General features: G+C 36.1%; 1 protein-coding gene across 1 annotated transcript; it reads right to left on the minus strand.

The window, feature by feature from the left end:
- Nucleotides 1-29: 29 nt before the first annotated feature.
- On the minus strand, nt 30-11,471 carry LOC127159065 (cytolytic toxin-alpha-like). Its single transcript, XM_051102004.1, has 3 exons — nt 11,170-11,471; nt 7,300-9,021; nt 30-3,776 (listed from the first exon to the last, which is right to left on the minus strand). The coding sequence occupies exons 1-3, from the start codon at nt 11,258-11,260 to the stop codon at nt 3,715-3,717; spliced, it is 1,875 nt and encodes a 624-aa protein (XP_050957961.1). The 5' UTR covers nt 11,261-11,471; the 3' UTR covers nt 30-3,714.
- Nucleotides 11,472-12,846: the final 1,375 nt, after the last annotated feature.

Consider the following 12,846-nt stretch of genomic DNA (forward strand, 5'->3'; position numbering starts at 1 on the left):
ATAAATACTTTCTGTAATGATGACAAAATCTTGTTTGTGTTATATTTACAGTATTGTTCATACTGCATGCATTTGTATTCTTAAAGGATGTGGAGGAGCATACAATGTGGCTTAGAGTCTGGATGTAAGATTTAAAGTTATACATTTAAATAGTAAAAAATGCAGTTGAGTTGGCTTAAAATACTAAAGCAACCGGCTGCAAAGCTTTTTTGAGGTTACTGAACTTCAAGCAAAAAATTACTGGCACAACTTAGTTCTTGAAGTTCAGTAAACTCAAAAAAGCTTTGCAGCTGGTTACCTTAATATTTTAAGTTGAGTCAACTTAACAATTTAAGTTAATCTGCTGCAAAGCATTTTTGAGTTTACTGAACTTCAAGAACTAAGTTGTGCCAACTCTGACTGGTAGTTCACTCAACTTCACTGAAGTTCACTGAACTTTTATATATGAGTTGGCACAACTTCCCTCCTTTAAAGTTGAGTAAACTCAAAATTGCTGTGCAGCAGATTAACTTAATTTTTTAAGTTAACTCAACTTTTTATTTTTTACAGTGTAGCTGTCTGTTATATTTTGCTGTCTGATGTCCTTTTTATTCGTTATGGCTAATGTTAAGATACTGTCATGTCTTTAGCACGGTGTTGCACTGTGTATATATATCACCTTTACTCATAGTTGCTTATATTCATGCTATCTATGTAATTTTGTTTTGTTTGTATATCAATGCAATTTACTGCTTGTCTCTGCAGTATTCTAAAGTTGTAAACAGTTTAATGTGCATACGCTGCAGAACATGTCCAGACAGAGCACCGCTGATGCGATATGCCACAGATGGAGCTGTTTACTATTTAATTCAGTTTACATAGCATAGTGAGTTTGTTTTCTTCTATTTATTTACATGGTCAATTGTGTATTTGCTAAATATTTATCATGTATATTTGTATTTACTTTTAATTTTCTGTTTTATAGAAAAACCACATACGAACCCTTGTTGATCACTTGATCACCCTTGTTGTGGTGACAAATAAAAGTGTTACTCCCATATTTCAACCACCGTTGACCAAGTCTCTTACCAGACACCCTGTGGTGGGTTTCAAACCTAACCAGCAATTTACTTAAATGAGACTCTGCTACTAAAGCAAACTTATTTTTTCAATATCAGAGTGTTAAAATGTTGATAAATCTCAGGGGAGGATTGATCTGGTCTCCTAGCAACAGCGACAGCAGCTGTTGCCGTGCTGGACTAATCAAATCTGATATTCAACAGTGTGAATATGTAAAATCACTGAATATGTAAAATATGTAAAATCATAATATGTGAATAAAAATCAAAAATATGTGAATATGTAAAATCACATAAATGTTGATATGTCAACATTTAAACCACTTTAAAGTGTTTCTGTTTTTGTTTTTAGCAACATTTTTTTTAGCAACATCAGATATCTGAGTTGAGAGTGGTTGATACCTAGTACTTGTAGTTTGAAGTGTAATCTGTCATTTTGTCTCAGTGAATTGCTGTGGTCATTGGTGTGCAGTGAATCATGGGATAGTGTGTGGCTGTGGAGGATCATCTGATGAATCGGTGACATTCACAGACAGAGGAACAGGGGAAAATACCTCTTAAAGGGATAGTTCACACAAAAATTAAAATTCTGTCATGAATTACTTTGAATTACTACAAATTAAGATATTTTTAATGACAAGTGAGAGCTTTCTGACCGTCCATAGACAGCAATACAACTGAAATGTTTCCATCTCTGCCCCCTAATAGTCAATTAACCATTGGCTTGATTGACCAAAATTTTATTAGTCACAGAAAAAAAAAATCCACAAGAAATGGTGGTCACATGACAGACAGATCATTAACGGCTGGTCTATATGGTAATATAGTACCATCCAAACGCTCACCTATCATTCATCGACCTCAAATATGGTTTATAATCTGGAAGATGTACGTAGTAGCAACTTTACGTGGTCAATCTAATGTTAACCTAGAGAAATGTGCACTATTCAAGTGTGTGCGTGGAGTGTGGAAGCTGAATAGTAACACGCTCACTGCGTGACAGATGGAGGCGCCGGTGCACTCACTTGCTTTTAAAATACTCCATAATTTTTGGTCAAACGGATAAGAGTAATACATCTTTTGAATCTGTAAAGACTATGTTTATTTGTGTGCACTCACATTAACAACAAAATATTGTGCTTTTGTAAATGAATGAAAACAAACAGGACACGCTTTCTGCCGTCACGGTCTCTGTGAACTAGAGTGCAAAACTTCAAAATTCTGTGTAAACTTGCCATGACAGATATATCAGTAGAGAGTGAAATGTGAACTTTCAAATGAACCAATTCAAATAGAAAACAAATATTCTCAGATTGTGTAATCTGTATGAAACATGCATACAGGCACATCACTTACCGAAAACCGAAAACAAAGAAAGCACTAGTTTATCAATAAATTATGAAAACGTTAATTAATGCAGTTTCCTTGCTGTTTTCCCTGACACATTCATTTTTATTATACTTGCCGTTGCACTGTGGCAAGCTGTTTTTGCGTGCTTAGGCTCAATAAGGCTCATTATTATGATTTGTATAGTTTTTTAAAGGGGTCATCGGGTGCCCATTTTCCACAAGTTGATATGATTCTGTAGGGTCTTAATGAAAAGTCTCTAATATACTTCTATAAATTCTCAATGGTTTTGTGAAACAACACCCTTTTTGCCTTGTCAAAATGAGCTCTGCAAAAATCATCTCATTCTCCATTAAATGCAAATGAGCTCTGCTCACCCCGCCCCTCTCTTCTCTCTGTGGAATGACTATCTTGTATATTTTAGCCGCTAACTAACTACCACGTTATAAGGAAAGGCGATCACAAAGATTCATAAAAAAAACCCTTATACACACTTCTGCTGTAAGTGAAGCTGGATCACGAATGATTTGCGCGAACACAGACGGATATATGAAGAGCTCTTTTCCAAAACGCGATAAACGCCATTTTTTACAAAATTGAGTTCCTGCCAAAATCAGTATTGTATCTGGTTGTTATTGAAAAGGCAGTTTTTAATTTTACAAAAAATGTGATATCCGCCGTGTTATTCTGTCAGGTTTTCTCCCTTTTTTCCAAACTGCGACAAATGCCAGTCTCCCTTTTCTGCAAAATGCAAAAGGCGCATTCCATTCACAAACAAACTTAATCCACTGCATCTTCAGCGGCTCAGATGTCGGGAGCAAATGACGACCAGTACGTTCATTATTACACATTCAGCAACACAACACCTCAATCGCTCAATCGGAGATATTCTTGTCTAATTTACATCCCTGCTTCGGCATCGAAACAAGGAAAGTTTCTGGACTGTGACAGCTGGTCTGAGGTAAGAGCTCATGTCAATCAACTATGGTGGGAGCGGCCTCTGTGGGTGTGACGGCACAACGACAGACATCTGTGAATGGCTCGATTTGAAAAAGGGGATATTATTTTTACAGATTCATTAAAAACCATTGCATGGATTTTATCATTATAGGGTAGATTTGTACATACACTGCCAACACACATTAATGTTCAAACAACATGAAAAAGTGAACTTTGCATCCGATGACCCCTTTAATAAACATGCAACTAAATGTCAACTAATGCATAAAATGAACAACTACTAGTCAACCAGAAAAATCATTAGTCAAGGGTAGCCAACTAAGTGTTTGAGTGTCATTGTTCATATCATTTATAGGATTAAAGGTTTTCTTAACTTACATTGTAGGAAGTCGTTCCTGGTCCACCTGGTGGCTGTGAAGTCAATGAACAGAGTCACATTCAGTCAGTAAACAAACACAAACACGCAAAGTGCTGTGCGATTAATCAAATATCTTCAACTATAATTTTGGTTTTGTTGATTTTGAAAATGCCATTAAACCATGTTTTAAATAGTATAATATTCTAATATTTTAGAATATTGCTAGTCTAAGAAAGTGCTACAAATCATGTTAGCATCATGTTAATCACATAATAGAATGCTAATAACATAATAGAATACAACTTCCAATAATGCTCAGAACAAACAACAAAATTAGAATTATAGGTAGTATCAGATAGAAATACCTCCTTAAAGCAACAGGTTCACTTTTTACAGTATAAAGGTTATTGTAATAATATATAATATTGTGTGCAATCTTTAGTCTGTCACGCCCACTGGAATCTCATCAGTCGGTCACGCACACATGCGCTGATAGTATGGCAACCCAAAGGGGTCAGAATTACGCTATAGATAAATCGCGTTTACATACAAAACGTGTTTTTTGACAGCATTTAAATTAGTATTAGCACCGTCAAATACACCATCCTGATAGCAAATGCCATAAAAAAACATGTGTAAATGGTACAGAAACCACATTAGCGTTTGAAAAAGTGTCGCTTTTAATGCCGTATGGCGTTAACATAACATCATGACATAACATCTTGTCATTCAGCAGCATGTAGATGGAGCTGGTATGCTAAAATACTGTCCATGTAATTAACAATTACATTAAAGTGTGATAAAGATGTGGAATCGGTATATACTTAATGTTACTAGTGATACTTTGTACATAAATATTTCTTACCAGTTCACAGGCACTTCTGTTAAAACGATCCGTGGTTAATTAGTCTGGTCTGGTTCTGTTCATCATTGATTGGGTGAGAACAGTTCAATATTATTTATTATTATTAGGAAAACAGCGTAAGTAAAACACGCTTTTGTGCAATCAGAACAGCATTTTTAACGGCGCCTTCTGGCAAGCCATACGGTGTTAAAAGCGAAACGTTTTACAAATACTAATACAGCATTTTTGTATCGTTACGCACATTTTTTACGGCGTTTGCTATCAGGACAGCATATTGTATGTAAACACGATTTATCTATAGCATACTTCTGACCCCTTTGGCTTGCCATATCATAGTTCTAAAGTAAGCTAACCCTGAAACACAACCTACTCCATACACAGCAAAAAGCCCAGTGTTAAATTAACTCTCCAGGGAGTTTATTTGACTTCACACTAAAGAGTGTGTGTTAAGTAACACTGAAGAGTGTCAAATGAACACTGAAGCAGAGTTAAAGCTAATGAGATAACTAGTGATTAATTAAGTGATGATTGATCATTATTGAAGATACCTGATGTGAACAAGCAGAATCACCAAAGGAAAAAAAACACAACTTTTAAGCAACCATTATAGTGGTCAGTGTTTGCATTAGTTGGGCTTTTGATCCTTACATTTTTAACATTAGATATTATTTGGCTGTTGTAACAGTTATAACAGCCAGACAAACCAGAGGAAAGGCGATCTTGGTTATGTTTTGCCATAACCTTCATGTAGTGACCTGTGAAACTGAGCCCTGTCTAAAAGTGTAACTGCGTGTTTTGCTGCCACTTGTTGAATCCATGGCTGAGTTGTTGCTGTTTTTTTGGCTCGGTTTTGGGGTTTCTGGTTAAAGACTGGACTCTATGTGGTTTACTGAATGTATTCACTGTTAATTCATAGAAGTGTGATAGCTGTACAGCTGCTTTTCACATATTATTAAAATTCCAACACACTTTGGTGAAATTATTTATACAACCTCTTAAACATTACAGTCAGCATCATCTTCAATTCAAAAGACAAAAAAAAATCTAATATTAAGGTACAAAGAGTCAAGAGCCCAACTAAAGCAAACACTGATCACAACAATGGTGGTTTGCTGATATTTTAAAATGTTTTCAACATTAACCTCCTGGGGTCAACAGTGGGGTCGGCGATGCCAGTTGCATCAGGAGCAAAAAGAACCTAAAATGCTCACTCATTCTTGATCGTACATATAAGAGTAATACATAATTTAAATCTGTAGATCTACTCTTATTTATGTACACTCACAATATCAACAAAACAAAGAAACAAAAAAAATGAGCAGGTGCGCATTTAGCAGTCTCAGTCTCCCCAGTTATTATTTAGTTATTTATTTGTCATATAACAATAGGATGTAATATGAGTGTTTACACTGAGTGTATGTTTAGACCATATTTATCAATTCTCTGTTCTCGAATAGATGTTTAACGTGATAAACAATAATTATTAGTTTCTCAGATATAAATTGTCCTTTTTACGCTAGTACAAATGCGTGAGTCTATAACTACAAATTCATACACTATATATATATACTATATATATTTTACAGATGTTTCTGATATTAACATGCTCACAGATGTTTTTCTTATGTTGTTTGTTTTTTAGTGATCGATACCTACACAACAGATGAATCCTGTTGTCTTTCAAACTGTTTTGCTCTGAGAGCATTGTACCAACATCAGATGTTCAACTATATTCTAGTGTAAAACAAGTTCCTTTACTACTGATAAGTTTTGCAAGCACTTCAATATCAGGTAAGATTCACTTTTTTCACTTGTCTTGTAAACAAATGTTCTATATGTGTTTCATGGCTTTATTTCAGTGACTTAAAACATTTAGTTTTTCACTAACCACGCATAAACGTTGTTTTCTCAAAAACACAAACATGTACATTCATGTTGCTTACATATTATTGTAGCCCAGTTTGTGCTGATTACAGTGTAACCAGACTTTAGCCATTGATATGTTTTAAGATACTGAAAAAAGCACAAATGTCAAGGCATGTCAAAACTTCTCCAGGGCCCCAAAACACCCTCAGACCCCAGAGGGATCTGAGCAGGAGCAAAGCAAGCAAAAATGATATTAATTCCATGTCATTAACATTGACAAATCAACTACTTTTAACATTGATTCAATGGTTGCTTGGGGGTAGCACTATTAAAACTTGTTCTGGCCCAGTTCAGGGCTGGTTATAAGTTACCATTTGGCTGAGATTTGGGCCAGTTATGGCTCATGTGTGGCTTATGTCTGTAGTCCAGGGGCCAGTTGCATAAACTTAGCCTCTATGTTAAGACAGCGTCTTAAGTACTAGTCTGATAAACTAGCAGTTAACCAAAGAGTAATCAGTCTTATTTTTTGGATCCAGCTTGGACTAATCTACATTTTTCTGTAACTGAATATAAAACATTAGGACCAGACATAAAGAAAAATTTGGCTGACTTACTTTTTAAGACTGGTCTAACCCCTTTATGCAACCGGCCGCAGATCTGGGCCACACAAGGGCCGTAATTTTTTTGCTGCCAAACAAGCAGTTACACTTGGCTCAGAGCTGGGCCAGATGTCAATTGGATGTGGTACAGTCTCAAACATAATGCTAAATGTTGATTGTTTAAACATAGCAAATGTTTTGAGGAAACTAAAATAAAAAAGAAAACACAGTGCAGATGACACTTACTTAAAGAGAGCGTAGGACTGACAGTCTCACTGGCTTCACTCACTCCCACTTTACCTAGTATCCTGTAGCGGATCAGGTACTGCTTTCCAGATACCAATTCAGTAAGGCTGAAGTCTTCATCAGCTGTGTCAGTGACAACCCAGTGTTCCTCAGCTCCAGAATCTGCTTTCAACTGCTTGTACTCCACTCTGTACTTCACTGTTTCTCCAGTTGGGGACTTCTGCAGTTTCAGGGACACATTTTGCCCCAGGACATGCTTCACTACTGGTAGGGGCGGCTTGGACACAGGCTGGAACTTTGTGTCTGTCAGTTTCCCATTTTCATACAGATAGATGGAGGAGCCTGGAATGGAGGGATTGGAGATGGTAGATATAATGAATCGGATACTCTTCTCATTTTTATTGGTCTCTGAAAATCTCTTGAAGTGACTTAAGTTCTCTCTCATCTTTTCAATGACATCAGGATCTTTGAACCACTTCCTGATGTCTGATGTCACAGAAAGCAGGGTTTGTTTTCCATTTAGCTCTTCAAACTTGTCAGATTTTAGAAACTCTGTCAGGGTTGAAAGATATGGGTCTTTATATTTTAGAGATGTGAAGGTCAAGCACAATACTGCATGATTATCAGTATCAAGAAGGATGGCGTTGAGCCCATCTGAATCTACTATGTTGATCTCATTTAGTGTCTTGCTGTGATTATTCAATAGGTAAAATTCAGCCTTTGCATCATCTAACCACTGGTTAAGTAAGTCGGCATTAAAAGGGCTAGTGCTGTGTATCTTCAGGATGTCTTCCAAGGACTGTTCCTCCATACGTCCTCCTCGAATGGCAGGCAAGACCCTGGCCAGTTCTTTCTGAAACACAGTCTTGTAAATCCTAAATAAATCCTGAAATGAGCGCAACCTTGCTTTGATATCACTAAAAACACCTATCTTTGTTCTTCTGCACAGGTCATTGCATGTCCTCTCTACCTCGCACAGCCCCTCCATCATATCTCCAATGTTGGAAATCAAACGTGTGCTGATTTCTCTTTCCAGCTGAGCTGCTTTTGTATCCAGTAGACAAAGAGGATAGAGCCAGACTTTTATTGGCACTGCATTCTGTGGATTGGCCTTCAGCTGACTGGGGAGCTTCTTGTACACCTCTAGGGCCTCCATGTACGTGGTGGGACTCTGCTCAAGATGGACATCACCATGAAATGTGCAGGTGATACTCTCAGCCTTTTTATTATCTTCATCCGTCATTTTTACAGCTCCTTCTCCCTCAATGCAAAGTTTAGGGAGCTTCTTGACCATGACATTCAGTTCTCCCTCAATCTCCTGCTTGTTTACATCTTCTGCAAATGAGCGATCAAACACCATGATCGCCTGAGCTCCGTATAGCACAGCCGTGACCACATGAGTTGCAGTTTTCTGGTCAAACACCTGAGGGTAGGTGATCTGGCCCAGCTGAGTCATAGTGAGTTGATCAAATCTTGAGGTTTCACTGTAATACATTGTTACTCTGGACTGTCGTTTGGAGGATTTGGTGTTTTGCAGGTACTTGGCAGATCCTCCCACCTCCACCAGGCCCCCCAAAAAGCTGGCCTTCAGTGAAGCGCTTACATTCAGGAGACTGGCCTTACTAGACAGCGAGTCTGAGCTACTGAACTTCAAATCTGTCATGAGCTGTGTACGACTGTCCAAATCTTCACTCAGTGATTTCTTATCCCACAAAGTAACACCTGAAATGAGAAATGGTTATAAAAGTTACATATGAGGATACACAGCAAAAAATCCAGTGTGAAATTAACTCTCCTGGAAGTACATGTGAGACCACACCCAAGAATGTGAAAGTGTCAAAATCAGAGTGTCAGATTAACACTGAAGCAGAGTTAAAGTTAAGGAGATAATTAAGTGATTCATTGAGAGATGATTGACCATTATTGAAGACACCTGATGTCAACAAGCAGAATCACCAAAAGACGAAAATCACAATTTTATGTCACCATTATAGTGGCCTTTTATTGTGGCCATCCTAAGGCACACCTGTGCAATAATCATGCTGTCTAATCAGCATCTTGATATGCCACACCTGTGAGGTGGAGGGATTATTTTGGCAAAGGAGAAGTGCTCACTAACACAGATTTAGACAGATTTGTGAACAGTATTTGAGAGAAATAGGCCTTTTGTGTACATTGAAAAAGTCTTAGATCTTTGAGTTCAGCAACTCAAATGGAGTTGTGAAAAATAATGAAACGTATTTCATAGGCCATTAAAAAATGTAATGTTTTGTTAAACTTTTAATAAATTGCTGTTAAATATTGCAAGTTTAATGATTTCAATTAATTAGACATGCTTTTTGATAAATATATTTTAAATGTACCTATTAAAATAGTCTAGAAAAATTGAAATGGAATTTAGGAAAAAATAAAACAGATTTCATAGGGCCCTCTTTATTTAATTTGTGTCTTTGCTTAATTGTAGTTGTCCTTTAGTTTGTTTCTTGCATCTAGGTTCTTATTATTAATAACAAAGAAAAAATAACAAAAAATGTCTATGTATGATATACATTGTTGTGAAATAAAATTATTATATCATGAAATAAAATATGGCTTTATCCTTTCTCTACATACCTGTAGACTCAGTAGTTGTTCACCATAATCCTGTGTAGTGGCATATTATTATTTTATTATTATTATTATTTTATTTTATTTTTTTAATGGGGGGTAAATGCTTTGTTTTAATAGATAAAATAACTATGATCTCCATTTGGATCATCTATTATTCAATTACTTTTCACAAACTAACAAAATTTGACTTCTGAGCAATGCAAGTCCACATCTAGTGTGATGGGAAGCTTTATTAGAATGTTAGAAGATAATGTTCTAACAATGTTATCAATAAACATTTGTAGATTTTTTTTAGAGAATGTTATCCTACCTTTTAGAAGAATATTTTGGGAATTTAAATAAAACTTGCCACTTCAAACATTTCGAAGAACGTGAAAAATTTCTATCTGTGAGGAGACGTGGAAAAAAAAAAAACACAGAACAAAATAATTTCTCATTGTTGTACTCTCTCTCTGCTCCATCCAGCATCTATATGCTCCATGTTAATAAACCCTCCATCAGCAGCAGTTCCTGTGATCCGTCTCTTCATTTATAATACAACGCAGACTGTAACAGTGTCAAAGGAAGGCCAGTTACACAGGCAGACAAAACGAGATAACCAGGCTAGGATCAAGACTCGAATAACCAGACAAGAAACAAGACTCAGACTAGACTCAGGAAACTTTAGAATGGCTCTGTAACGTAGTTAACACTGGGAGAGCGATAAACGCTAGACAATACTTGCCGCTGATTGATAGTTGGGAGCACGTATTTATGCCGTGTGTGATTGGCTGCAGCTGTGTGCATGATGGGTGAAGTGGAGTATGTGTGAGAGTCAATATGAAGCACAGGCGACCTCTGGTGGCAGGCAGACCAAAGACCATAGACAGGATTCATGACATTCTTCAGCAAAAAGGAACTTGAGTGAGACCATGTGAAAGGTGTGTGGATGTAGAATAGTAATTTGGCCCCTTGGTATAAAGGAGAAAAAGTGCTGGCCCTCATCCCTATCAAATCTGTCCATCCCTGATTTACATGAACTAATGATTTTGTTAATCATGATATAATGTTCACTAAGTTCATTAGTACACAGTTAAAAGTACATTATCTCATACTTGTAAGTATTTGAATATATAATAACTATTGAGCTGTTAAACAATTTATAATATTTGTTAATAATTTATTAATGGAAATTATTACACCGTTTCCTCTTTTTTTTGTGGCTTCACAATTTGGTGGAAAAGGAAGCAAAAAACTTCTTAATTTAAGTATTTACAGCACCTGGAATGAAGGAATCCTCACGGCAGTCATACAGCATACCAGGAAACAGAGGTCTTCCTAGGGCTGCCAGTTCAATGGGTTTTGATGCCATGTCTGTAGTAAAAACAGCAAGAACAGAATATTTTTCACCTTGTTTATCATTCTAAAATTCTTGTTAAAAACTTGTTAGTCAAGTTTTCTAAAAAGGTAATGCATGACAGGAGAAATCAAATTTGCCTTGATCTTTTGGCATGTAAGAGCCCAGCTAACAAGTTTTTGTTCTACAAATGTTCAAAGAATGTTATGCTATGTTCTGGTAATCAGTTCCCAGAATATTCTCCTAAAACATTTTCTACAAATGTTTATTGATAACATTGTTAGAACATTATCGTCTAACATTATAATAAAGATTTAATCAGGAAGCTTCACATTGGACATTGAACATTGGACTCTAATGTTGCTCAGATGTCAAATTTAGCTTGAAAGTAAAAACTCAGCCTTTGTTTGATGAACCTCAGTTTCATTAAATAACTCCAAGAACAGCATTACCAGCTTCACTTATTATAAACCAGACTTTATTTCTGTCATACATTTACAAATCGTCGAGATTAACAGAGGTTTAGATGTTGATTTCACCATTATGGTGATCAGTGTTTGATTTAGTTGGGTATTTGACTTGTTCAGATGTTTTTTCTAGCTATGTTTGTTATAGCAAAAACAGCAAGGGGAAATGTGATCAGATGATGTTGGCAACATATTGATAGTTCAGATATCATCATGTAGTTAGTTGTTTTCATTCAGTCTAGTCTATGGTGTTAGTTTTTTTTATTAAAGCAATGGAAAGCTTCTACAGACCGAAATTCAGCAGAATTTGAATGAGATAATTTCAATAATTTAAAGAGAATAGAATAGAATGGAACAGTTTTAATAGAAAACTGATCCAGGGCTCCCAGAATGCATTGCAGCATGAAGCATGTCACCATTGTTGAGATTCATACACTGAAATTACAGGCAGAATTTCAGATCATCTAATTAAAACACCACTGGATCTTAAGCTGTTGTAATGCATTTCTACAGAATAAGAAATCAGTTACATAGATTAAACTTTAGATGACATCAGTTGATCACATCACTACATGATGATTTTGTTAACACCATCTAATTACATTTTCCCTTGTTGCTTTCACCATAGCATAGTTACAGCAGCTAAAGAACAACACTGAGACAAAAGTCAAATTGCCCAACTAAAGCAAATGCTTAATGGTGACATCAAACCAAACTATTACTTTTAAACAGACATCAACATCTAAACCTCTGTTAATCTCAAAAAGAATCTGTTAATGTATGACAGAATTTTATTACCAAAAACAGAACATATAACAAACAATATTACATGAATAGCTTACACTGCTACAAATTTACATATATTAATGGTACACAGAGCAAAAAGGAAAGACAGACAAACGTGTACACTCAAACCATGTATATGTCAAAAGACTGCATATGATTGCGATAAACATCAATCAGAGCCTAAAATGCATGTCAAAACACCTGCTCTTCTATACATGTGGTTGTATGCTGTTTTCATATTATATCACATTCAACTGTCCAGGAACTTCAGGAGTGGGCTCCATATTTTTTCAAAAGTGGACATTCTATTCCTGAGTGAGGAAGTTAACTTCTCAAGTATAAGAGTGT

The sequence above is a fragment of the Labeo rohita genome, unplaced genomic scaffold (genome assembly GCF_022985175.1).
Source record: "Labeo rohita strain BAU-BD-2019 unplaced genomic scaffold, IGBB_LRoh.1.0 scaffold_1889, whole genome shotgun sequence".
Classification (NCBI taxonomy): Eukaryota; Metazoa; Chordata; class Actinopteri; order Cypriniformes; family Cyprinidae; genus Labeo; species Labeo rohita.